The 27,287-nt window shown below is 44.7% G+C and overlaps 3 protein-coding genes across 3 annotated transcripts in view; 1 reads left to right on the plus strand and 2 right to left on the minus strand.

Annotated features, from left to right (window-relative positions):
- TMEM186 (transmembrane protein 186) lies at positions 1–1,464 on the plus strand. The gene is made up of 2 exons (XM_042864020.1): positions 1–47; positions 457–1,464. The coding sequence occupies exons 1-2, from the start codon at positions 39–41 to the stop codon at positions 1,120–1,122; spliced, it is 675 nt and encodes a 224-aa protein (XP_042719954.1). The 5' UTR covers positions 1–38; the 3' UTR covers positions 1,123–1,464.
- Positions 1,295–26,488, minus strand: ABAT (4-aminobutyrate aminotransferase). Its single transcript, XM_042864017.1, has 15 exons — positions 26,407–26,488; positions 20,868–20,965; positions 19,762–19,791; positions 18,826–18,943; positions 15,459–15,508; positions 12,141–12,221; positions 11,596–11,688; positions 10,915–10,977; positions 8,958–9,021; positions 8,178–8,326; positions 6,842–6,979; positions 5,976–6,143; positions 5,173–5,319; positions 4,613–4,724; positions 1,295–3,436 (listed from the first exon to the last, which is right to left on the minus strand). The coding sequence occupies exons 1-15, from the start codon at positions 26,474–26,476 to the stop codon at positions 3,315–3,317; spliced, it is 1,503 nt and encodes a 500-aa protein (XP_042719951.1). The 5' UTR covers positions 26,477–26,488; the 3' UTR covers positions 1,295–3,314.
- METTL22 (methyltransferase 22, Kin17 lysine) overlaps positions 26,440–27,287 on the minus strand; it is a 29,148-nt gene continuing 28,300 nt past the window's right edge. Inside the window, exon 12 of the mRNA XM_042864019.1 lies at positions 26,440–26,522. Within this exon, the coding sequence (XP_042719953.1) occupies positions 26,493–26,522 (30 nt within the window). The 3' untranslated portion in view covers positions 26,440–26,492. The remainder of the gene's footprint in view (positions 26,523–27,287) is intronic.

Consider the following 27,287-nt stretch of genomic DNA (forward strand, 5'->3'; position numbering starts at 1 on the left):
CCGGCGGCGGCGTGGCCGCACTCGCGGACGGCGGCGCCATGGCGATGGTGAGCGCGGCGCGGCGTGGGGAGAGGCCGCCGTGCTTGGCGTCCGGCCCGGGGTCCTCGTTTGGGCGCGGCGGTCGCCTCAGTGGGGAAGGGAGGAGTGCCGTGTCGGGAAAGTCACGTGTCTCGGTGCGCCGGGGCCGAGGGCGTGCGGGGAGGTCGGGCCCGGCGGGGTGGTTCTTGATCGCCTGCGCCGGAACCTCGTGTCCTAAGGGCTCCATCCGCGGGAGCCCCGCCCCGCGCTGCTGTTGAATTCTGTTATGAATGGGGCCCGTGTTTCCCTGCGATTTTTCTGAGGTTTCCGTGGTTATTTAACGTGTGCGCCGTCCCGCGTGCCGTGTGAGAGCCGTGCGCGGTGCTTTTTCCGCAACAAACAATGGAGACCGATGCCGTCATTTCGCTGTGCCCGCAGGTGCGGCTGTGTTGCGTTATGAGCGGCGGCCCGGCTCCGTCCTTGGGGAAATTCCTGCGCTGGGAGTTGCGGAGGGCGGCGTGGACAAAAGAAGCTGCCGGCCCGCCCCGCTCGCTCGGTACGTCTGTGTGTCTGCGATCTCACTGTGCTCCTCCTTACGCGGCCCCGCAGAAGGCTGGAGGTGGGAAAAGCGAGGAGTTCGACGTGGTGTACCGGTTCCCGGGCATCAAGTACTGCCGCGTGCTGTCCAGGCTGAAGCTGCTGCAGACCGCGACCACCCTGCTGGTGCTGCCGCCCGTCTGCTACCTGCACCTGCAGCAACAGCTGCCCCAGGCCGTGCTGCTCTACACGGCAGGCATCGCACTCTTTGCTGGAGTGATGCTGTACGGGATGAGCTATTTTTTCAGACGAATTATCGGATTGATCTACTTAAGTCGATCAGGAAGATCTGTCAAAGTGGCCCACCTGACGTTCTGGGGGAGGCGCAACGACATTTGCTGTCCCCTGGAGAAGGTGATGACTTTGGATGAGGTCGGGGATGCCAGAGGGGAGCTGCTGCTGCGGTTCAGGCGCTATGACAGCACAGAGATCTTGTATTTCACGATCAAATACGGCCAGATTGTGGACAGACAGAAGTTTCTGCAAATATTTGGAGAGCTGCAGTGATGGGGCAGCAGAGCGCTGCTGATGTTGCTTGTTGCGTTGTTACCTGTGTGGATTCTTGCATGATGGCTGTCTGTATACAGACATCTGTGGAGGCAGCTCTTTGGAGGAATTTATTTAATATGCTCTGATGATTGGGTGTGTGCTAGGTGTAAAATGAAAAGCCTCAGAGAAGTCCAATTATAAATATTTTATTTAAGAATACTGATTACACGAGACGTCATTCCGTTATGAATTTGTGTACAATTACTAGTTCCACCATGAAGTGTACTTAAGTATTGGTTTAAACATTTATTTGGCACTGTCCACGGTATGCTGTAAACAATATTAACTTCATGTGCTTCAGCTGCAGTGCTTTCTATGTATTCTCTAACATGATCTCGTCGGCACGTTGTACACAATTTTACAGTTAGTGAGAGTCGGTAAAAATTATAAAAACATCTAGAGTGCTCATCATAAAAGAGAAGATGTGCTAAGACTTCAACTTACTGGACCGTTGTTTCTGTAAAAGCACGAGACTTGCTAGGAGGCTAAAACTACTGTACTGATATGTCAAACTACCTAATTCCCAGAACGTGGTCAAACGCAGTTCTCAGTTTGACTTTCCTCTCGGTGATGAAACTCTTATGAGGACAGTGATCACACCAACCCCCAGACCCTTCTCCAGATTTCAACCACCTCTGTTTGAGAACCTGCTCAGAGTCTGACTGGCTGGTACAGGAATTCTGGGTGCTGCAGGGAGGTTTATAGAAATCCCATTATTTTTAAGCTAATGGAAGAGAGTTTTGTTGAGTTGTCCAATACCAGAACTCAATAAAGAAAATGGGAGAACCACGATTAAAACTCAGCAAGGTAAGAAACCTTTCACAGCTTGGCAGCAATTTTAAGCACTTTTTTAAGCACAATTTTAAGTATAAATCCTTTTCACTGCTCTGTCTTTACTGTATAACTAAAGACTTGCTAATGGGGCGACTGCAGTGTCAAATGTGGTCCCTTTTTTTTGGCCCTTAACATAAAAAAAGTTCAACCTGGTAAGGAAAAGCCAGGCGCCAAGAAAATGAACTGGAAAACGTACCAGAACTAATTTGGATCAGCCTGAAGCAAACGGCAAAGAGTTCACAGTAAAGAGATGTCCAGAACAACTACAACACGTTTTGATTCTGTGGCTTTCCAGAAGACCTCTGTAAACTGAGGTTTCTGAGCAGAAATACGTTGCATTACCAAGTGCAGTTGGGACTATTCACTGCTGCTGTGCGTCCACACAATAGTGGCTCTCGTGTTGCACAGTCAAGCAATTCTGCTGTAGTTTTACAAGACTGTCAAGTAGCAAAGTAGAACTCGTAACAGCTAAAGTTAATGGCTGTCATGGTGCCTTCTGGGCAAACGGGAAAATAATCCTAACTATAAGATCACTGACAGAGGTGGAAATGAGGTGCTCAGCACGATTCTCTAAGCTTTGTCAAATTAGAAACGTTTCAGTATAGCTTTTTCTGTACAGTTCTGATTGTAAGAGAAGGCAAAAGTTTAAACCTCTAGGGCAAGGACAGTGATTCAGTTCTGCTCAGCCTCGCACACACGGCTGTGCGTTACGCCTCTGAAGTGGTACCTGTAGGCTGATGGATGAGTAGAGCAGTTCTGTGATCCACATGGTATGGCAGACCAGTGATTAGGGGAATAAAGCTGGCAATTATTCTGTTAAATACTGTACTTGGCAGCGGTGGAAAGCAGAGCTTTCCTTGAAATGCCTTTTATTCTGTCTGTCATTAGAGTGGCTCTTTCTGCATAGCAGGCATTCGTAAGTGCATTTAAGTGTTAGGCCTTACTTGCTGCTGCTTCTGGACACAAGTAAAACTGCTGGGATTATCTGTGAAGATGGACTGTTCCAGGTCCTACTGAGACAAATCAAGCAGTCAGGGCCGCAGGTGGAGGGAGAGCTCTGCCGTTTGTGCGGCCTGCAGATGGAGGGCTGCAGCCTCGAGGGGCGCAGCGCAGGAGCACTGCAGGTACCTGCTGGCAAGCAGTACCAGGGCTCTGCCTGTGCTATTTTGCATGGAGCAGCTTGCCTGGGGCAGGATTACAGACGGAACGCAAACCTCGGTTTATGACTTTACACTTATCTTGTAAGTGGAGAAGACGTGAATTAATGCAAACTACTTTCGTAATCAGTTAGTTGTTCCGTGCGAGAGAACTGCTTTTTACTTGAAGTTTGCCAAGATGTCGCTGAAAATGTTCAGAAAGAGGTGAGCGTGGTGGTCCTTGAAGATCAGCGTTGGACGGAAACGGATCGATCTGTCACCGCAGCCTCCCAGCACAACACCTGCGGGGAGAACAGCTCCTTCAGTCATCACTGCCTGACATCCAGCAAATGCAGGTCGTACATCACTGAGGAGGGTCAGTAAAAGCTTCCCCCCGCTCACTGCTAGTCCTACAACCACAAAGCACAGCAGCAGTAGTGCAGAGGCCTCAGGCTTCACAGCAACTCGAAAGAACACCCTGTGAAACGCTTGCTATGTCAGAACAGCTCCCTGCAGCACGGCGCTGCAAACCGCTGGAAAGCTGCAGTGCTCTATGGGTTAAGTGCCTCCGTCATGGAACTAACAGGCTTCTTTACACTTTTGTTTTTGAACAACTTTGTTTTTAATGACAAAAATGTTAAAGATCTCAGTGCTGGCAGTGCTGCACTACTTTAAGTACAGGGTATTTTTTTTTTTTTAAAGGTTGCGGCCCATGAAAACCTGTACTGTTGAGCTGAGCTTTCCTTGCCTCCAAGCATAGCCTTGGTGCGCCGTGAAGCAAATGGCTTACCTTTTCTCCATGCTGGCTTTCAAAAACAAAACATATCAATGTCTTACCAGTGGCTAGTACTGTACAGTACTGTACGGGCTTCTTTCAAGATACGTGAGCTACAGCAAAAACAGCTGCAAACCGAGGGCCCGCAGTTAAACGCAAAGATGGGCTTCAGATCACGAGGTTCCCCGCCTAAAACCTGGGCTTGCCTACAGCCGGGTGAAGTTCTGCACTAACAGAGGCATGTAGCTGTACATCCGTGCCTGCTTTAGGCAACTCAATGTACATTTTATTCTGAGGTATTCTGTAGAATTCCTATTCTCCCTGAGTTTTCCTGTGTGACAGTTACGTTAACATTAATTTTACTGACGCATTTCTAGAAGTGAGCCTCATCTGGATCCACCTTTGTTCACAGCTGAAGAATACTGAAGTGAGGTTCTAAAAACAATGCTCTGCATAGGTCTCTCTAAGTAGCATCAGACCTGAGGAGGCAGTAATTGTGCACCTATGTGCAACTGACCGGTTCAGATAAACGCTTAAGGAGATAGGTCTACTCCCAGAGAAGCCTCCATAGGGTTTGTCTGTAATTCACTTTTGCCTTTGCATATTTTCGTATGCACGCATGAGATAAAAGAAAAAACTCGAAGCATTACACACATCCTGCCGTTTGCCACTTGAAACTTCACCCGCGCATAAACTTCCTTACCTTTGTTTCTTGCAATTGTAATTAACTTGTTTCTAGTTGCATCATTTGGAGTGTCAAACGAACAGAACGTTCCTCTTCCTCTCGCTCTACTGATAAGATGGGGGTAGCGAGCCTGCAGAGAGTGAAGGACGTATGCACGGCAGCTCATATCCCCTCATTCTGTTCCCTCCCAGCTCCTCCAACCCTTTGCTGAGAACGGCTTCAGCTCTGTACAACGCTGCTTAGCAGCAGCTGTAAATATTGGTGTCTTTTTAACATTGTATTTCTCCTAGAACCAAAAATGTAGCATCACAGCCTCACGTATTTTGGAGGTCACCCTTCACTTTGGATTAAGCTCTATAAAAACTACATTAAGTCATTAAAGGAAAGTTTACGTGAGCTGTAACCAGGACGCGTTTACTCAGGCTTACACTGAAGTCTATGAACCACTGTGTTACCATCACAGTGTGCTGCCCAGCTGGAGTTCCTCAGTCCGCATATTTGAAACTGGATGAGGTCAGACCCTAGCTGATCTGCGAATTTCTCCTCCTTATCTACAGATAACCCTTAAAAATGCTTACCTGTAAATCCAGAAGACCAGTCAGTAGTGCTTTTCCTGCATGGGCTGCGTTGTTTATAAGGTCTTCTCTTTTAATAACCCTAATGACTTCGGCAAGCATAAGGTTCTTGGATGGATCTCCAAGCCAGGTGTTAAAAATCCGATAGGGCTTGGGAAAGAGTGAAAGAGAGTTGTGCAACAAGTGAACAGGCAAGTCACTTAATAGTCACTAATAATAAAGCAAGCAAGCCAGCTCACGTATGGTACATGAAAAAGCATGCAATAATCTCATCAAGTCCCCTAAGCTGCCTGCTCAGCATAAAGAAAGAGCTACTACTTTCTGCTGTGAATTTAGCATGCTTTGTTTTGCTGCTCAGCCATGTCACAGAAACAAGGCTACAGATTATGTTGAATTCAGTGTTGTTGTCTGTATGCGTTTGGCGTTCAAGCTTTACCTTCTTTGTTAATTTAGTTTTTTTCATTTAAAGCGGTATTACTATGAAGAGTAAGTCTGGATAACAGAGTTCGTACTGCTTGTATACAAGCTCTGAAAATGCCAAGCCCTTCAGAAAAAGGTGCTGCTTTTGAACCGAAGTTCATTAGGCTGCACCCAGTTCTCTGCTCTCTCCCGTCAGCGATGTGAGTGACTGGCAGCAATCAGACTAACGGAGTGAAAGTAAAGATGTCTCCTATAAGCACGAAGCAAGCGTCTCTGGGACAGCAGCTGAACCTGCAGCACCAATGAAAGCTTGTCTCTTCCACAGACGTGTCAGGTGCTCATAAAGGATCTTGGCAATTAGCACAAAGTTTCATTGGAAGTCTTACAGCATTTGGCCTGAACTCCTCTTTGTGGAAAAATCCTCCCGTCATCATCTTCTTACTAAACGTTACAACATCGGCTGGATCATCCAGGCCCCAGTGCTCGTGTGCCCAGAATTTTCCTGTGCAGCCACCTCCTGTCTGCACCTCATCCACCAAGAACGCACAGCCATGCTGCAGAGATTTAAGAGAAAAGCACAGAACAGGAGTCAGCATTTCCAAAATAAAAATACCTCCCTCAATGAATAGATGCATACAAGCCAACGACATTATGTTTCTCCTTCCTCTGCCCTCACTGCTTCAAATCTCTTGTCTTCAACCTGAAACCAGTGCTGTCGTATTTCCTAACCAGACTTTCAACTCACGGTGCGTTGGATTTCACAATTATTCACCTATTCTCTGTGAGCACACAAAAGCTTCTCCCATAGATGTCTGAGGGGAACAAAAAGCATGAAGTAGGTCTTACTGAAGGCCAGTACTTACTGAAGGCTTCTAAATACATAACTGCCGTGTTCCGGTTATGAAGGCATCTATCTTTATCCTTGTTTTCTTGGAACATCTGTCCTTATCCGTGGATTTGATTTGTTTTTAACTTCAACATGAGTAGAAACGCAAGTATGCCAGCCATATTACCCAAACCACCTGTTCTAAAGTTGTTTAAACCCCTCAACAATTGAGGAGTCCACCAACTGCGTGCCCAGTGTAAGAGATGACGCTGTGCACAGGAGTCGTTTGTATGGATACGTGTACGTAACTAGCCCAGCTGCTAATGAAGAGGCTTGTGACATTCCAGGGAGAGGAAGGCCCCTGGAGACAGGAACAAACGATGCACGTTCAGCTGCCGCTGTGCGAGCAGTGAAACCCTTGATTACCTTTCTGGCGATATCTCGTAGCTTTCTGAAGAAGTCATCTGAGGCATGGTTGTCTCCACCCTCTGACTGTATTGGTTCTATAATGATTCCAGCCACAATCTTCTTTTTTTTCCTGTACTTGACAATCAGATCTTCCACCTGCAAATCAATTCATGTTACATTTTCTTCTCATGACCTTCTCGTATTTCTTCCCAGAAAGATTAAAGCTCAGCACCAGCACTTCAACCTTTCATAGCCATTCCTGGCTATAAAAGATCCTGGCAGGAACCACAAGAAATCTGTGTCTGGGATTTAACTGCCTTCTTGTTCATAATTTTTGGTGAAGTTCAAACCACAGTCTGAGCCAAACTGTAAGCAAGTTGTTTAATTCTCCACAGTGTAAAAAGTACAGCAAATTTCAGCTGAAAGTATCATCACAGTTTGCTCTGCTGTTGCTGCCATTCCATCTCAGATTTAAAACATGTAGCACAGAACAAATCTCATCTGATGCATGAATGAAGGCAATCTCCTGAATTCGCATTTTTTGTTCACTTTGCGCGCTTTTAAGTTTATCTGATGAAGCACTGCAGAAATTCTGTTGCTGATAAGGGGAGGAGTTTTAATTAACCTTGTACAGCCAGTCATTAGCATTATTGGTGTCAGTTGTACTTCAAATATCCCTTCACACCTTCCAGGGCCCACAGCCTGTGTAGGCTGCATAAAGCAGTTCTTTCCCAAGAGTGCCAGAAAGCAACTTCAAAGACTTCCAAGAGAGCATTCAGCTTTCTTTTCTTTTTTTTTTTCTTTTTCTTTTTTCCTTTTTAATAATGGCTGAAGTTTGTGGATCAATTTTTCACATTCCTCCCCCCCACATAAGCTACTATCACAGGGCAGCAATTTGCTATGCTTTCAGTTTCCCCTCCTGTGCTCAGGAAGGCACAGAATGTGCCCGCTCCTTCCCTGCAGCTGTCAGAGGATCTTTTTTTTTTTTAATGTCTTTTTTTTTAATGCACAAAGACTAACACAGAAAAGCTGAAAAAACTGAAATACTGGTACAGGTCTTCTGTGCCAAGCGTTACACACACCATGCTCTCTTTCCAAAATGTGGCAGACCAGTTCATCTGGACTTAAGTTCTGCACCTGAACTTTTGTGTTGGTACAACACAATGACAGCAGACTGGCTGCTCTTGTGCAAAGCAGGGCCAAACTGCTAACTGTAAACAACAGTGAATGCTGTTTTAATCACAAGCTGTTCCAATCCCCGAAAACATCCCTTTAGTGAAAAACAACTAAACCTACTAACACCATTCATCGTTTCCAAACAAAATTAACAGAAAGCTGCCAGTGAATTTGTTACCTCCTCTAAACAACGGGCTTCTTCCTGTTGATTCTCTTTCACAAACTCCTCCAGAGGGTACTTTAGTCTTGGAAATGGAGCGATAGGCCAGTCCAGCGAGGGGATGTCCAGTTTGTGAATTGCTTTAGAGTGAGTTGTAGCTAAGCAACCTAAGCCCAAAATAACAAGAATTAGAGTGATATCTGACATGGAACTGTACAGGAAAAAAGCTACAAGAGGTGAAAGATTGCTTGACGTCAGGACTTTCTGAATTGCTCCATGTTTTCCTTTCCTGAAATACTGAGTAATAGGATTTATTCAAGGCAGAGTGCAGTAGCCTCTAAGCATCCTTTTCCATACGCACTGTTCCAGAAGGACAGGAGGACCTCTGTCACTGAACAGCAGTGCTGGGTAGACGGGTTTCACTCAGTGGAAGAAAATCAGCCATGGAGCTCTGAATTACAGTCCTAACGAGAGGCTAATGAGTTTGTGTCTGGGACTGAGCTGATATGAAATGTTAACCAGGAGTGTCAGCTTTTTGTGCTGTGGCAATTTCACCCCAGGAGCTGGATTGCTAGTACATGTAGGAAACCCTGGATTCAAAAATAAGGGATTTCATATTCAGAAGATTTGAGATTAAATCCCACTGTCACTCGAGGATGGTTTCAGTACTGGAGGGGCTTCTATGGCCAATAGGCCTGCATCTGCTCTGCTGGCACTGCTTGTCTCAGAGCAGCCGACAGCAGCTCGCTCACTGTGGGGCTGGGGAGGAGGCACAGGACAGGGCAGGGCAGTTCTTACCAAAGGTCCTTCCGTGGAAGCCACCCATGAAGGAGAGCATGGCATAGTCGGGGCAGCCGGGGGGCTGGAAGCAAAGCACACAGGTCAGCACAGAGGTGCCAGAGCTGAGCTGCTGCCCACAGCCTTCCTCCCCGGGCAGCAGCCACCAAAGATGGTTATGCAGGCACATTTAAGAAGCACATGTCACCCCCCGAGAGCTGCCTGAACTCCTAGATTATATCATAGCATTAATGAATATTTGGCAATTTATACTGGCAATACTATTGCTTTACAACAGCAGATCATTCAATGCAATCAGCCCTTTCTGGCACCAACAACTGTCTGTGCACCGTGTACCCATGTGTGGGGGTGATGAGGCCTCTGAGCAGAGGTGGGGCTGCAGTCCTGAGAGCTGAGCCCCACAGCGCTGCTGGGGAGCAGGTTTCAGAATGGGCAAAAGGGGGCTGTGGTGAGGGAAAAGCGACCCAGAGCAGATCACACTGTCCAGCCCTGAAAGGAAACCGCAGCCTGGGGAGAACCCACACCACAGCAGTTTTATGCTGAGGGACTGCAGCCCACGGAGGACCTGCACAGGGCAGGGGAAATGTGCAAGGAGAAAGGAATGGCTGACAGGAAGAGTTATGGACTGACTGCTGAGCCTGGTAAAGGGACGGCGGGGCCACGGGCACCACAGCGGATTCCCTAAGAGCTGATAAGCAACTTCTTTATATGCTACAGACCGCCTTGATGGCAGGCAGAGATACCAAAGCAGTGAGCGAGAGCTGCCTGCTACGTTATGTCCAAGTGTCTGCACCTGGGGCACCTCAGAACAGCACACAGCTTTGATGTGCTGCACCATGAATGAAAGAGGAGCCATGAGGGAAAACATGTAACTGCATACTGCCTGCAGTTCACAAGAAGGATGTACTTAAGCTAACCCCAGCCACTCCAAAGGCACAGATTACCTTTCTTTGCATTTCCCTTTTACCCTAGGAAAAAAAGGCTTACCACCACTTACGCACTCTTTAGACCTTTGGTCTAAGCTATGTGCTCACGGATCCAACATTTGTAACCCCCCAGAAAAAGGCGTAAGTTGCTCTGAAAATTTCCCACCCTCAAACTTTAAAGAAAACTTGATTTGCTCAAATGTGAATCTCAATTTTTAGAAAGCTAAACCTGGCCAAAAGGTGACAGACAGTTTCACAAGTCTTTGGTCATCAGAAAATTCCTCCTCCTTCAGGCCATTAGGTGCCATTCCTTCATTAGGATGGGCACAGCCATCTCTCTGGACAGACTGCGAGCAACACCAGAGAACTTTAATTCCAAAGACAAACCCTCCTCATTTTTAAAGCTAAATGAAGTCAGTAATCTCATGCAAATGAACTAGAGTGCTTTTCACTAGAGAAGTGACAACCATGGGGCTGAGACCAGCAGGTTACATGCATCTCAAAGAAGAGATCAAATATGCAGTTTTCTGCTATTGCAGCGAGTTAAGATTTGTGCCTGGCATGAGTAAGACCACCTCAGCTGAAAGCTGAGTAGGACTTCAGAGGTTTTTCTGCTATATCTCTGTTTTCTCATCCCACCTGTTATCAGTTGAATTTTAACTACCCTCCTGATTAGTTTTAAGCCGTAAGATCACAGCTTCTGGAAAAATGAAAACGACAGTCAGTATTACTTGCAAAAACATGCATGTACTAATAATCCCTACGGGCCCATCCATCATCTAATTCCCTTTCTTGGTATTTCATGAAAAAAGGAAGATCTTCCCAAGATCCACTCTGTGGACAGATGCAGAAGAACACTACCAGCAGGTCCTGGTATTTTTGTTGGAAGCAGTTTGTCTTTCCCCATTTTTTAAGTTTACAAAATTGAGATTCCACTTCAGAGACAGGAAAACCAATTCTTCCTCCCAGTCTTTTCTTAGAAACCCAAGCCAGTGCTACATCTGTATAGTAAAAAAAAAACCCCACGTTACCTGGTTAATCATGCATGATTCCAGTTCCTCTTTTGTGACGTTATTACGGCCCCTCTCCTTGTTCTGCAAATAAACAAAACAAAAACAAGCAGCTACCAACAGTTTTCCTTTAGTTGTAATCAGTGAATTTATACCTGAGTTACAAGTTACTAGTTTTGTTATTCCAAACTAGAGGCAGTGAAGGCCGTGGCTCCTACGGCTGCAATGTGCATTTTGTAAGACAAACTATTTTAGGTAATTGTCAGTTTAAGATGTTGGCCCTAACAATGTACAAATAGGCAAAGCCAGTCTGTCCACTCACTCCTACACGTTAGGGGAAAGAAGACTGCTGTTGGAGAGGCCGTTCCCAAGGAATACATGACCTTCCTTGGGTTTTAGGTTAAACCATTTCTGGAAGAAGAAATAGATCACACTGTGTGGTGAACAAAGAATAAGCACAAATACCACATACATTTTCTTTCTTTCCTTTACTTCTTAATTTCTGAAATTGTATCAATTAGAAATTGAAAGCTCAGAAGAAGGCTTTTTCATAAAGAACCTATATTAAGGTGAATATAAATAACATCACACCTAGAGAGCCTCTGACCCTTACTTTGCTTTGTAACAGCAGTTATGTTGATGAATAAATAGATTTCTACATTCAAAACTACAAAACAACAACACTGTTAATATTTTACTCACTCTGTACCACATAAATATTAATTTAAATGCATTTTCATTTGAGCAGGATCCACAAGCCATGGTCATCACCTGTGGCAGACCCTTGGGAGCCACCTGTCAATAAAAAGGGAAAATCACTTCAAAATACTGAGCTCAACTATAGTGGAAATTGAATGTAATGCAATTAGTTTCAAAGTAATGGGAAACCAGCCATGCCTGGGACGAGGAAAGCTGACTCCTACTGCAGCTGAAGAGGCTCAACACTTATGCTACCTCTTATGAAAGCACAGTGAGCAGAAGTAAATGAAAAAGCATTCTGTCATCAATTCTTGAATCCACATTGAAAGCCGCAGTATCTGTGCTGAGAGCAGACATCACCCTTCCACACTGAAGCCTGGGGAAAAAGGTTCCATTTCGTCCCCTGCTGGTTCTGGGCTCTTGAAAGAGCTTCCCTCCGGCAGGAGGACAAACTGCTGACCCACGGTGCTCCCTACGAAGACCCCACATCTCCCCTTGACGTACCCATGTCCCTAAACACAGAACGCAGTAACTCATCACAGACTTACTGATAACAAAGATTCCTTCAGTCTTTCTGAAAAGTTCTCCGGAGGTAAAATCCCGAGGGCAGGTCTGTTGATAAAAGTGCTCTACAAAAACAAAGGAAGAGAAATTGTTAGCTTTCAGTACTATGTGGAAAATATCGTGCTGATATGGAGGCAGTTACATCTCATTCTTTTCACAAATAACAGCCATAAATTTGTACTGTTATGTTTCCTGGGCAGTAGTGGGCAGTGCAGCAAGGAGATCAGCGAGAAGCTACCTTGCATACTATTCTCCCCATAATCAGAAACATGCATTAAATCAAGCTCAAGAACACTGACTATGATGTATCCAGACAAGCTGGTGAAAATGCTTCTCAACTACATTCTGCTTTCATGAAGCCTGCTGATTTGTACTGGAAACACTCCAGTTAAATATTTCTTGTTCTGGTGCCTTTTGTTTGCACAGCCACCCTTCCCACTGCCTTACCTGGAATTTTAGGTACATTCTTTATTGTGCACTACAATAGAAGATTTCTAGCTTGTCAGCATCATTGTTTCCTCACCTCTTCTTTTCTCCTTTCCGTTTCCTGATTAAGGTCTGACCTGAATCAGGTGCTACTACTGCTGACATAGTCCCAATGGTTGCAACGTGACCTCTCCTAACATAGTGCTTGCACAGCTGAGCTTTGGTAACTCAAGTCTTTATGGGTCTCCAAGAGGAAACAGGCTACATCCCAAGCTTGTACAGTTTTCATCAGCCTTCCATCTTTTCTCACTACAGGTACTCATTTATTCAGACCACAGTAAGAGGTGTGAGTGGTCATACTGTAAAATCACAGCAAGCCTGGAGGCAACTCAGAGGCTCTCTGCCTCAGCACTGCCCCAGCAGAGCCTTGCAGAGCAGGGCCCAGCCCCACAGGCAGGTGGCTTTGGGAGAGCTCCAAGGAGGAGACCCCACAGCCTCTGGGCAGCCTGTGCCAGGGCTCCAGCACCGCACAGCACAGCAGTGCTACCTGATGGGCAGAGGGAGCTGCTGTGCTCCGGGTTGTGCCCAGTGCCTCTGCTCCTGGCACTGGGCAGAGCTGCATGGAGCCTGGCTGTGTCCTCTCTGCACCTCCCTTTGGGTATTTATGGACATGGAAGAGATCCCCCTGAGCCTTCTTCTGCTGAACGGCCTCAGTACAGGTAGAATGTTTCAGCAGAACTCTGAGATAACCAAAAGTCACATAAGGTATAACAAAGTGTGAGCTAGGACTCAGTAATTCATACAAGTGTACTAATTTCAAACCACTATTTGCTTCAACAGACTTAAGCTTAAAAAAAAGAAGTAACACCTTTACTAGCAGATAACCACAAAGTTCTTGTTTAGTACCTATGAGAACTCTTACTTGACTTTTTACATCACTTTAGAAGGCAATTCTCATATAAAATTAAGAGATATGAGACCATAAATCTGTCATGAATTTGATTATGGGTTGTCACAGTCAATTGACAACATTTGCCATTAAGCAGAAAAGTCAATTTCTCTTTTGTTATTAATGAGATGCTCAGTACCAAGAGAAACGTAACACTGATATCAAGCTGCTATGGTCTCAAATGAATGGTTGCATATTTTGTTCTTTATAGCTGGCTATAAAGAGGGTACATGGAGCATTACAGATAAACAAAAAAACATCTGTCCAAGAAAACACCAATCCTGTTGTTAACTATAATCAAGGGCCCTCCGTTGATGCGTATTACTCAAAAAACAATAAGGCTGTTTTTTGAGTACTAAGGTTGGCACTGCAGTCAGACCCCAGCGTCTGCAGTGAGGCTCCCCCAAGTTCTGCCCTTCCAGCTCTCCGGCCTCAGCACCACAAAACTGCCCTGCAGAAATGACATTCTGCCTGTGCTGGGCTCAGAGCAAAGGCTGCCAGGAATGGGCAGTGCAGTCAGGGACAGACTGCCTTAGTGCCACCTTCTGCCCTTGATCAAACTGATGATCAGAACTGATGATCTGATTTTCAGAAACCAGAACAGGGTACCGGTGTTTTTCATGCAGGAGAGACGGGCCTGATATTCAGGCTGGCAGCCTTTTCCAGCTTAAAGATTAGCAACTGCCACCACACAATTGGTTTTTGTTTTGTTTAAAATCTGACTTTGCCTACTACTGCGTTAAACAAGGCACTGCCATCTCCAGAAATAACTTCATAACTCAATGAACTTAATGTTAAGTAGAAATACCAGTGCTTCCACGTATCCAAATCTGCCTTCAGTAACTCTAGAATTTCTAGCCTTGACAGGAGACTTATTTTCAAATTCACATCCTGTGTTTCTGGGAAAGGCAGAGCTCCTCTCATCCTGAAGGACAGAGAACTATTAGCAAGCTGCTAAGAGGCCCAGGGAACCCAAACACCTGTGCTCCTCTCACGTGTTGGCCTCAGCTTTGCTCTCCAGGACAGAGCCATGAGACTTCATGCAGGCAGCACAGCCTGCCACAGATCTGGTGGTGTGCAGCCAAAGGCCACACAGCTCAGGTCTGCATGGCTGCATTCTGCTTCTCAGTGAAATCACAACTCTGTGCATAAACATCTCTGTATCGTGTAACTTGTTTAAAGGGGTAAAATTAATGCGAACAAGCAAACCCACAAACTGATTACGGAACTCCTGTCCAAGAAACGAAAACACAAAGCCTCAATTAGAATGCAGCTTTTTTCCAAATACTGTCAGCACAGTGTTGAGGAAATAAGAAGGTATTTAATTTAAGAAGCAGTTACGTGGCCTTGAAATCATCCTGTTGCTGAACTCTTCAGTTTTCAAGTGCATGCCAGTGGTTTAGTCGACTTCATGCTTAGGAGATGAGAACCAAGAAACACCCCTCAAAAAGAAAAAAACCCACAGAAAACCAAACCAAAATGAAGCAAAAAGAAGCAAAAAAACAAAAACAAAAACAAAAACCCTAAAATACAACATTAACAGACAGAGCATTCCAGATGTAAAGTACCATTTTCACATACAGAACACTACGCTCTGAAGGACTTGTGCTTGATTTCAGCCTCAAAAGCCTCAGTCAAGAACATGGCTAAAATAATTAATTGGAAACTGTGAAGGGTGGTTTAAATTGGCTGCAAACATCCCAACTGCTTGCATTGACAAATGTTTCCTTATTTTAAAGCTTTGCATACTTTCTGATGTCTTCTTAAACACAACCAAGCTATCTTCATCTAATGAGAAATAAGACAAGCAGATCTTACCATACTTTCAAAGTGAGTCATTACGTGTTCATTATCAGCCTAAGAGAAATTGGAGAAGACTACCACAAGGAGGGAGAGAATGCCTTCAAGTATGTTGGAATTCACTTACCAGGTTCTGTGGCTGCTGGAGAAGCTTTATCAGAGATGGATGGCTGTAACCTAATTAAAAAGAGAAAGAAAAGCTGTGTCTTGTTTATGTAAACTAATGTGGAGAGTGACCCAGAGAATAACTTTATTCAGACTTAAATTCTGTTTAATGTGTGTATGATTCAACTATCAAGGATACGACTTCTTTTAAATAGGACAGTTCCCCTCTTTTACCAACTTGGTATCAGGTAACAGCACAGTGTATTTCAGTACATACAGTTATAAACCCAGCACAAAAAGAGATGAACATAACACTGATCTTCTGGCAGTTGAACATCACAGTTTCTATCTCGTGGCCTTTCTATGCAAGATGCTGTCAAACTTGCTGGGAAGTGCACGCACTGCACTGCATGCTCTTTCCTAACCAGCTTTCTTATCTCCCTGTTTTCCTCTAACACACTTTTTGTTGGACAAAGATGCTTGTCCTTTTTACCTGTAACAGTTAAAATATTAAGGAGGCTTCAGATTTAACAAGGCAAAAGAGCTTAATTTATACTCATTGATGTTACAGAAGATCCCCTGCTTGTTTACAGGTAAACCAATGGACCTGATGTAGAAAAGGTATTCAGCACAGAAAATTGTGTTTTAAACCCAATTTTTACATCTGAAATGTCAACGCCACAGACTTAACATAATCGTTTGAAACTCTCTTGCAGAAACAGTTGGAAACCTCATCTTCCCTACCGCTCAAGAAGCCATCCTGCTGTAATGTTATTACAAAAGCAAATCACGCCCCTGATTTCCCCATTCTAGTTGAATGACAACAGCCTTTATTATCCTGCCTGAGCAGCAGAGCATTCGGCTACAGCATTAACAAATCAATTATAAATTCCATCTTGAATATTTTAGTTCAAAACAGGAGAATATCCAGACTGTTTTTTAGCTGCACATCATTCTGCAAGGTATCTGTTAAAATGATTATGAAGATGATACAAGTGGCTATTTGGACACAGGCAACTAAACCTGCATCGCATCAGCTGCCATGGGACAGACAGACACAGCTGAGGGCTGCGGCGCTGAGAGCTGAAGCTGTGGCTGCAGCCCTGGGCACCCTGGAGAGCACGGCTTAGGAAATCTCAAATTACCCCTGTTATAAAACAACCACCAGCACCTAGGAAGCTTAAGCATTAACTCTGATACTGCTTGTAAAAACGTGTGGTTCTGTTGCTGGTGCTAAGTTAGCAGGAAGAATGCAGAGACCTTTGTACCTTCTGTTATGTAACACAAATCCAAGGTTTCCGTTACCCATAACCCATCTTCTCCCATCCCCACAAGACGATGCCTTCCTTTCCCTTCACTTTGTGCCCCGCAGCTCTTTCTGCCTCCTCCAGCACTCTCTGTCCATCAGCACATCCTTGCCAAGGCACGGTAAGAAAGAATCCTTAAACCCTGCCTTTCTGAAGGAGCAGGAACGGAAAGATGCTGACCTGCTGTGTGGGTTTATATTAATAAATCTAACCCTGGAAAGACCGGAATGGTTAATTATTATGTAACTATTGCAGACAAAAGTCAGACTGCTCCTGGGCTAAGACGGCAGACAGGAGCTTGTTTCATTGTCAAGGGCAGCACAATGGTTTATAGCTTTATGAATCCACTCTCCAGCACCTTTGAATCAGCAGTGACAGAGCTGGCTCTAAGAGAAGGGCACCTGCTCCATCACTGTACCTGTCTGTCTCCATCAGCACAGCAGAAAAGAACTCGTCCTCCAGGCTCACGGATGTGCCTGTTTGCAACGGGATCAAAACTGCTGAAAGAAAGAGATGGAGAAAGCCCTAAGAAATGAACCCCAGGCTGCTGCCAGCAACACCAAACTGCACCTCTGTGAATCTCCAAGAGCAAAACAGGCCTCACCATCAACAAAAAAAAAGATTACTTCATTTGGTACTGCAGGTGGCATGCATGTAAACATGTCAATAGACCCCTCCAGGCATTTGGCTTCAGGGGGTTTCTATCTCAATTACACACATTGGACACAGGTTTAAAGGAACATGTGTTACAATCTCCCCCAAACTAGGTGGTTAAAAAAAACAAAAGAGTTTTAAAACAGAAACTGCCCAGAACATCTTTGCCTGCAGGTTTTTTATACTTCTTATCTCTCTGCACTGGCGCTTATTACCTCTCACCTTCTGCTGATAAGTACATCCTGCTGTAGCAGATTGTTATTAAATCTTGGGGAGCTCTGGCTGATTCACAAAAGATCCCACTGAGTGCAGGTGCAGAGATAAGCACCGATGACTACAAGCACCTTGATCTGAGAACGTCAGCTCACCCACAATCCTCACCAAGATTTTCTCCTGGTGTCCGAGTTAGGACTTCTCTCTCTCACCAAGGACACTGTTAGTGACCTCTGCAGCTTCACTTTGCTACCCTGTCATTGAGTTCAACTTAGAAAAAACTAATACTGTGTGTTCAGTCAGATTTAAGTCAGCCTGTATTACATTCCCATTTACTTGCTGCTGCACATCACAGATCCACTGTGCGTGAGATGCCATATGAAGTGCTGCACTGTAGCTCTTACATGGCACACTGCATTCCCTTTCTATCTGTCAGCACCCTGAATGCACTTCAGGCAGTTTTCCCACTGCACATTCCATTTCATTTCTTGAATATTTGCTTTAATAAAAGTTCAGCAATCATTAGGAGAGGAGGAAATGAACTGAAAGAGACCAGTTAAAATCCTGTTTTAAATCAACGGGATTTCAGGAGAAGAAATCCACACTCAACTGAATAAATAGCCTGGAAAAACTGTTTTGAAGACATGAATTTTGTTCACTTAATTTTCTACTCCTTTCAAACTGTGAAACTCAGCACTGTCCCATGCCTTAATATGTGACAGGACATTGAATGAATATGTCAAAGATGCATAAATGGATGACGAAATCCCACTGGAGTCCACATGGCCCACTCCTCTTTTCAGCTCTTTCATGAAAGAAAGGTTAGCTCAAGCACAGAACATGCTTTCCTGTTAATGTCTTTAAGTTCGATTTATTATATTAGCGTTCAAAAACATAACATACTATTACAGAATCACAAGGTACCCAAATCCAAGCAGACAAAGCCTAAACCATGGAATGGCAAATACAAATTAATATTAGAGCTTCTAGATACTGCTCTGTGCTCCAAGTGAGCCATAAGGACTGCATTTTTAACCCTGTTTCCCCAGCTGCTCAAAAACACCACAGCACAATACAGCAGTGTGGTACCCTGAGCACAGCGAGGCACACATTATGTCAGCCTTTTGTTGGGTTGCTGTTAATTAACCGACTTGTTTGGTAGCGCCTGAGAGAACAAAAGGACAAAGCAAAACTTGTGGTACAGTCGTTTCCTACCTATGGGGATGGATGAAATCTGAGAGTAGAGATCCAGCATGCGATTGCCATCCACATCCACGAGGTAGTTCCCTCGGCTCTCTTCGTAGTTGCAGAAGAAGTGCACAGCTTCGGCATTCTTAAAGAGAAAAACAACAAGCAATGAAAGCTTTACGTAGCAGCAGTGTGGAGGAAGCAACAGCAAAATCTGATAAAGATAAAAAATATAAAGACACATTATATCCATTCCATGGGAATTAACTGCAAAGCTACTTTTATAAAGAGGAACTGTTAAGAGTCGCCTGTTCTAAGGAAAAAATGGAGGCAGAAAAATGTCCATTTCTAACATCTGTTAGATAACTAACAGGCAACGACTGAACGACTCCAGGTGAACAGAATGACTCTGCCAGTCCTCAGTGAGGAGGAGGGAGCTCCAGATCCAAGAACTTCCAGGCTGAGAACTCTCAGGCTTCTTTACTCAGTGAAGCCCCAGATGATGTCTGCAGTTACACAGAACACAAATATGGCACGGATCGGCAGCTGTTTCTGAAGGAGCTTAAAGGCAAGAATGTACTTCCTTTCACATAGAGCAAGCACAAGGGTTGAGGAACTGCTCATCCTGGGAAGGCAATTAGCACACAGGCTGGCACACATCTAACTCCTGTGTTCTCAATGGCCGTGTGGTAACTCAAACGACACATACAGTGTTCCACTGATTACAGACAAATCACTGATATTAGCAAAACAATTCTACAGTATTGAAAACGGACTAGAAAAGATTTTAACCAATCGTATACACGCACCATGCATCATATACTTGGCATTCAAAGCCGAATTCCACGTTCCTCTTTTTTTTTTTTTTTGCACAGAACTAAACATACAAAACCAGATTTTGAACTAAGTTCTCGAATCATAGCACTGACACCTGTACTGAACTCAGAAAATGTGACCAATTACCTGAATTCCATTCAGCTGCTTCATTAATTCCTGTAGGAAACAAACAAAAAAAAAAATAGATCAGCCTCAGGAATGTAATTGCTGAATGCTGACAATCATAGAATCATAAAATGGCCTGGGTTGAAAAGACCACAATGATAATGCCGTTTCAACCCCCTACTACGTGCAGGGTTGCCAACCACCAGACCAGGCTGCCCAGAGCCACATCCAGCCTGTAAGAACGTTTCCTTTATGTGACCACATAAACTATGTGCAAAGCTTGCAATCTCATCTTATTACCAGGCAAGTGCACTTGCCACATGAACCTTCACAGTGCATGGGCACAAATGACAGTTAAAACTATGGCACACTGAACTGCGTGGGCTGCACCCACAGCTTAACTGTGTGCCTCCAAAAGGAAAAGCTGCCTTTGTACTGCTCAGCAGAATGGAGAAGAGACAAATCACATGTGTGGAAGGAATACTGGCACACTGGCTCTAGAAACACAGCTTTAAAAAAAATAGAAATCAGTTTCTTAACATGCAGAATAACTGTGCCCACTGTGTTTGTGCTCCGTGCAAATTCCTGTGTTGCAAAGGAGGCAGCACGCAAATTCTTGAAGACAATTATTTTGACACTGGAAGCATTTGTAAGTGCCCTCAGCTCTAATGCTTGCTCGCTTTTCCTCTGCTGATTTAACAGCTTCTGTTCAAGTACAGACTCTGACAGAGAAGAACTGCTCAGCAAACTGAAACTTTGCATTGTTTTCCACACCAAAGCATTATTTTACATCACAAGAAGTCAGCTGGGCTGCCCTGCAAGTAGCCAAAGTTGCACAGGAAGCAGAGAGGCCTTTCAGCAAATGGTGCCCTTTGGCTCGCAGTTACTTCAAATGAGAAGCTGACAGCTGAGCTCCAGAGAAATTCAGGTCTCTCTCAGAGAGGGGCAATGCAAGGCAGGGTTTCCCCCTTCCTGGCTTTTCACCGTCAGCACTAAAAGAGGCACAGACTGTTGCGATGTGATTTTTATCCATATCAGAATTAAAGTTTGGAATAAAATTTGTTTTCTAATAAGTTAAATACTGCTAAAGAAAAAAATAAATAAGCCACTATGCTTTGAGAACTCACCCGAGATCGTGGTCCAGGAACTTCTGTCTTCATTAGAGGTCCATCATAATCAAAATCCACATCAATTTTAGCTGCAGCTTGACTGATATATCTATGCCCTGCAGGAGATAATGATAACCTGAGTACAGACCATAATTTCTGTGTTCTCCTTCAGAATAAATATCCAAACCTTACCTGAGTGTGAACAGTTGACAGATGAGACCAATTACGTCGTGCTGTCTGAATGGAACCAAATATCTCATCTCTTTGACAAGCATGAAATAAAACTAATACCAGTGAGGTAGCTTTAAAAAAACCCCACAACAATGAAGTGAGACGACAGGGCAGCCCTAGAGAAACAGAGGCAAATCCTACTGTAAGGGACAGAGCCCACGTGCCTTCATTACAGTGCCAAGCAAACAGAGCTAGGATACCCGTGGCACCAAGCAGATGCAGTTAGTAAGTGCCAAGAACGACTTTGCTTCTGGTGGATCCCTCCTGGATACACGTACATTCCTTCAGGGGGGTTAGAGGATTCACTGTGCATCTGCAACCAAGGAGGTATAGACTCAGGAGCTTCAGCCAGGTGCCCAGCAAGAGACCACGAGCATGGTGCATGCACTGTCATTAAGTGCTGAGCTGAAGTGATGTCCTTAACAGCCACATCTGTGTCACAAAGCACCTGCAAGCCTTTAGCCAGAGCAGTATCAAAGACAAATTAATAAGCTTCACTCAGGGGGATCACCTATGGCCCAGATCAATACCTGAAGGATGAGGCACAGCCTTCAGTCCATGACAGGCAGGTTAACCCGGAGCGATTTGTGAAGGCCACGCGAGGCCCTCGGCTCCATTCCGCCAGCAGAGAGGTGTGCCACGCAAGCCTGGTTTGGAGAAAGTTTATCTGAAAAGTCACAGCGCTTGGAAAGCATCCCTTGCTGCTCATCTGGGGAAAATTTGGTCTGCAAAGATAAATCTCCTCAGCTTTAATTCCGTGTGCTGTATCCGAGATGCGTCACTGCCTCTCTGCAAGCTATTAATAGGTTTCATTACAGCAACACCACTTCATTTTTGTGTCACTGTTTAGCTTTCATGTAAATTGGAGTCTGCATGGCAACTGTTCCACCAGAAAAGACAGCAACTGCAGATACATAACCAATGAAGCTGCAGATAGAGCAGGCAGCCTGTAGAGACTCCAAGGGGAGAAGAGACCCAGCTGAGCCACGTGCCGCTGACTCCATCCGTGATGGGATACAGCAGCACACCAACACTGAATGCTTCTTCTTCTCCTGCATTAACCAGCATTTATTTTATAAACCTCAGTAAACAACAGATAAATAAAAACCTAATGAGCTTCCAAGAAGTAACGCAGACCTTCCTTCTGCTGGTGCTCTGGGCTGGTAATTTCTGCGTCATAGATTCTGAAAGAACTGCATAACAGATTCATTATAACGCCGCCCAGGAACGTGCCAAATAGCACAGGGCTGAGAGGAAAGTAGCTTTAAAGTAAGACAATTGCTTTATTGTTGCCCAGCATGATTTTCCCTGGTATTTCTGCTAAAGGTGTGGAAGTGTGTTCCCTTACCCGACCCGCAATGGCTACAGCACACCCCTCTGCACCTGTCACATCAGCACCACGCAGCAGCCAGTTGAGAGACTACACGCTCCTATTACAGCCATGCTCCTCCCTCCTTGAAATTCATACTGCACTACAACTCACATGTAAACCAGCCCTCAGATGTTTGATGCTACGCTGTTGAACCAATGGACCAACTCAACCCGCCGACCTTCTGATGAAGAGCAGTGGAAGAAAGGTTTCTCCTGTTCTACTAATTTTGTGTAAGAATGGGACCAAATGATGTGACCACAGCTCTCGTCTTAAGAATGTGAAGAGGTAAAGAGCTGCAGCAGGGTATGTCTCTGAAGAAGCATTAGTAACTTTTTTTAATTACATGTAGCTAATATGGGGCAGCACAGCAAACAGAGCACCTCCTGACATCAAATCAAAAGTCAGAAAATAAATGATGAACCTAATTATCAGAGAGCACATCAGCTGAATGACTTACAGTGGATTTTCGACCCACCTGTTTTATTGATGGTGGGTACAATAAATCAAATTCTGCTTTTCTTGCTTCTTGGAGGCTATTCAAAAGTCTGTGTCATGCACGATCTTTGTAAACACCAGAGTGTGTAACACCAGCAAATCATCACATCCTTCCTTTTCACACAGCAGGATGCCATCACTTGCTAGCAGACAGAAAAGCTCCTTCTTCAACTCCTGTTTTCTAAGCTATCCTCATCACTCACCAAGTGTCTTGTGCAGCAGTTTTTAATACAGAAACATATCGCTATAGCAACATAATTAATGTAAATACACCCTTGCATCACTTTCTGATGTTAGTCACAAAGAACACTGCTGTGGGCAGGTCTCAGTGTTAAGCAGCAATCTTTGCGAAGGAGAGGGAGGTTCACCACAGGTCTAGCAAGTCCTTAGGCCTCCACAATGTCTGAGCAAAAATACACTGATAAACACTGCTCCTGAGAGCACAACAACTGGGTGTTACCCAAGAGAAACTCCAGAGGAGGCACCAAAATTATCTAAGTGTCATTAAGAGGAGGAATTACTCCCAAAGCTAAAAAATAGAAGACAGAAAAGAAATGCTGGCACATTTCTCAAGTGCAAGTATTCTGCTGTGCTAAATCACAGAGTGAATGTCCCCCAGCCCCGACAAGGGGTGCTGCATGTGCCACAGCACACAAATATCCCACGTGTGTTTTTAACTTCTACCTCACAGTGTCTATCAAACCATCTTCCAGATAGAAATTTGAAGCATGGAGTCCCTGACGGCCAAAAGTAGGAGGACTGTGATTTCCTCCAAATCCTATTTTAGGTGCTGCGTGGAATCTGTTACTACCAGCTCTTGAAACGGAATGGCAAAAGCCCAGGCTAGCTAGAGGTGTTTGCAAAGTGAACATAACTGTTGCATAATATTGTGAAAACTGAGACTGCTATTTACAGAGTGCTTACGCTGTAAGATCAGAAGCTGTTGCACATGAGATGGACTGTGTTTCAGTACTCTCACATGCACACTGGAAATTTTTAAGAGGAACAGGGCTCTCCAAGGACCAAGACAAAAACTGGTATCAAACAGTGCAGAAGTGGAAGCTCCCATAAGAAAGAGTAAGAACAGCTGCCTCCCCTCACCACAGCTGAATCCCAAATCAGCTTCTCAGCAGAGTAATGCGAGCATCAAGCTGCTAGTTTGCTTGTAGGTCTTCCAGATAGCTGTGATGGGGACAAATCAATAACAAATACTAGTATCTCTCAGTCTTCATTGCAGCATGCCTGTGAGATAAAGTGACATTATCCTCTGTAGGGAGAGAGGAACCGGGCTGAGATATGATAGGCACAGCATCAGACAGTTAGTTCACATGAGGCACTGCAGTAAAAGTGCAGAGATTCTGAAGAACATCTGGTCCTATGAGGACACACTGAAATGTAGATAGATAGATAACCTGAGACAAAGACACTAAGTGTTAAGGAAGGTTTCAAATACATAAAAGGCTCGCAAATTAAAAATAAGCATTTCAGCCTCCAGGTCCACCAAGGATAAGACAAAGAGTAAGGAGACGATTTTTCCCCGTTTTGAAACCTAGGTTAAACATTAGAAAACAGCTTTAAATGTAAGGTCTGTTCAGCAATAGAGCAGACCGCCTCGGGAAGCTGCAGAAGCCATGCTGCTGGGTGCCTTTAGGAACAGGTCAGCGTCCCTGGGGAACGTGGGCATGCACTAATGCAAACTGATGCACCTTAAGGCAGAAGACTGACCTTTTGGCATGCTGTGCAGTTCAATATCCAAAGATGAATTCAATCCCTTAGGCTAATCAGTAGGAAACTGAACCTGGATCTTTAGAGTCACAGCCTGTCCTCATAATTATGGTACAACCCCCTCAGCTAACAACAGAATGCTGTTAGATTGCTGGCTGAAATTCATCAGGAAAATGACCTGAAGCTCAGATTTTTCTACAAGTGTGAGAGTCTCCTGCCTGTTCTATATCCAGGAGCACCACAGGATAAAAGACTGCCAGGACTGCTCCTTCTAGTGAGGGCTTCTATTGCTGCTTGGTGTTTTCTATTCCCTGAAGACAGGCGCACACAGCAGCCTGCCCCAAGTGCGGTGGAGCTGCCATGCCACCTGCCAACAAGGCCCCACATTCTTTGCCAGAAGCCTGCTTTCAACAGGCTTTCCCATTTACAAGTTTTCTGAAAGCAAAGATGGACTAATGGAGTCCAGAGCTGCATTCCTTTTGCACTGAAGACCTACATCTCTTCAGCGCAACATTAAAAGAAGAGTCAGCCCTGTGCGTCCATCTGCACCCTAATGACTCAAGAGTCCTGCACAACTGTCACAGTCCGTGATCCTGGTTGGGAAGCACCATGGAAGAATGCAAGACACTGGGAGGAACATAGGAATGTGGAGCACCCATACTGAGATGACAGATTAGCTCAAAGATGGCTCACGGAGGTCTGCTTGCTGCAAGCACTTTCCGTTTGCACTATTGACCAAACGATCACTGCTCTTGCACAGCTCAGATAATCAGTGCGTCACTCCCAGAAATAGAAGGGCAGCCAGTCCTCAAACACTGAGCTGGGACTTTTCCAACAGTTGAAAGACCAAACTTGGTGCCCCTAACCAAAGGTCAGCTGCTCCTCCAAGTGTATTATTTAGAAGAAAACCAACTAAATCTAAGTTTCTGAGCAATGGAAGGGTTTTGTGTTCAGCACTGGCAAAAGAAGCACAGAGGCACAGCAGGAGGGTGGGATGAGAGAAGAAACTCAGTCACACAAAAAGCCGTTCAGCCATACTGCACTCAGCGTAGCAGCACATAAGCTGGATGCCAGACTTAAAGCTCTGTCCAAAAAGACCAACAGAAATCTGCACTTTTGAAGCACGAGCCAGAATCTTGAACACCTATTTCACAGAGATTGCAGGGTCTTGATATACACACACACACACGCTGAACTGCAAGCATTGGGCCAGGCAAGAACTTGTCATCACATACTTAGGAAAAAAGTGCCTGATGCTACAGCTCAGTGTTCATTTTACAATGCAGCTGAGTGCAGGCAGAAGCACACAGCCCAGCGAGGGCCCCCTCTTTGCACCCACCATGCAGAACCTCCCCATGACAGAAATCAGCATGGTCACACTATGTAATGTGAATGGAAATAAGAGTGATTTTGATATTTGCATCCCTGTACCGCACAGGGTGAAAAAGCAGCCCTGTGGAGGCTGGAGAACTTTTTTTCAGTTAATAATTTGCATTGTAAACATGCAAAGTTAATGAGTTCTTCAGTTTGCAAACTTAAAAACCACAAAAAAAAAAAACCAGCATCCCTGCAGGCCGCTGCTGTACAACTGCATTGTTATCCAAGATGCAGAACAGTGTTCTTCAAGTTTTGAAAGATGCACCACTGGACAAACCTCAGCAACATTCAGTGGAATTTTCTCCGCTAGAATTGCTACTGTAGCAATACAAACCAAAAACCACAACCATCACTTACCAAATATGAGCAGCCTGGCGTTCTGCTGCAGACAACAGCTCAGCTGCCGACTAAGCAGCATTGATGCCATTTTGTATGTTCTCTACTCAAAAAGGCTCAATCTTGATGCCGATGTTCTGGAAAAAAAAAAGAAGAAAAAAAAGAATGAAAACATTTATTCACGTCCTGCAGATGCAGCCACTGTGCCATTCATCTCAGCTTCTCCATTCAGTGCCATGACGGCGAGCTGAGCCCAATGCTAGGACCTGTTCAGGCAAAGGACTCCTAGAGCAAATCTGTACCTCCCAACTTTAATTTAGCCAAGAAGTAAAAAGATAATTTATTTTCCCCTCTTCCCTTGCTCATCTACTTTCAGCGTGTATCTTAGACTATATTAAACTTTCTTAAAAATTGTTTCCAGCCACAGATCCCTCAGGCTAAAAGCATTACTCAGATTCAACCTTAAGTTTATAATAACTTCATCTCAGTCAAGAAGACAGCAGGAGAAACATTAGGAAATAAAAAAGAAAACTCATTCTCTGAAGAAACCCAGCATCTACCAACCAATGACATCTATGAGAGCTGGGCTTGTTCATAGCACAGCAGGGAAGGCTCAGGCTGCACCCACCCAGGTGTGCAGAGCCCTGACCAGGAGCAGGGCTTACAGAAGCGGCAGAACAGAACATAGAACTCCTTGCCTGCGGAGATCTATTAACTCACAGATAAATTAGTACTCAGGGTACAAAGAAAATCACCTCTGCCTTTCCAGACAACTGACACAGCACTTGGATTCTTGTAGCTTGCTCTGAGTTCAATTTTCTTTTCAATATATTTTGAAATCCACCAAGGTGAACAAACACTTGCACAACGTTGGTGCGCGGCTTAGAAAAAGCTGTGTCAGC

The sequence above is a fragment of the Lagopus leucura genome, unplaced genomic scaffold (genome assembly GCF_019238085.1).
Source record: "Lagopus leucura isolate 7727_CA_CO unplaced genomic scaffold, USGS_WTPT01 Super-Scaffold_760, whole genome shotgun sequence".
Classification (NCBI taxonomy): domain Eukaryota; kingdom Metazoa; phylum Chordata; class Aves; order Galliformes; family Phasianidae; genus Lagopus; species Lagopus leucura.

Bases quoted from the DNA above. Each gene is read 5' to 3' on its own strand.
- ABAT (XM_042864017.1), bottom strand. From the start codon at position 26,476: ATGGCATCAATGCTGCTTAGTCGGCAGCTGAGCTGTTGTCTGCAGCAG. The intron at 9,022-10,914 runs GTAACGTGGGGT...CTTTGCTTCCAG, and splicing joins AATCATGCATGATTAACCAG to CCCCCCGGCTGCCCCGACTA. The intron at 4,725-5,172 runs GTAAGCATTTTT...CACTCTCTGCAG, and splicing joins CTGGTCTTCTGGATTTACAG to GCTCGCTACCCCCATCTTAT.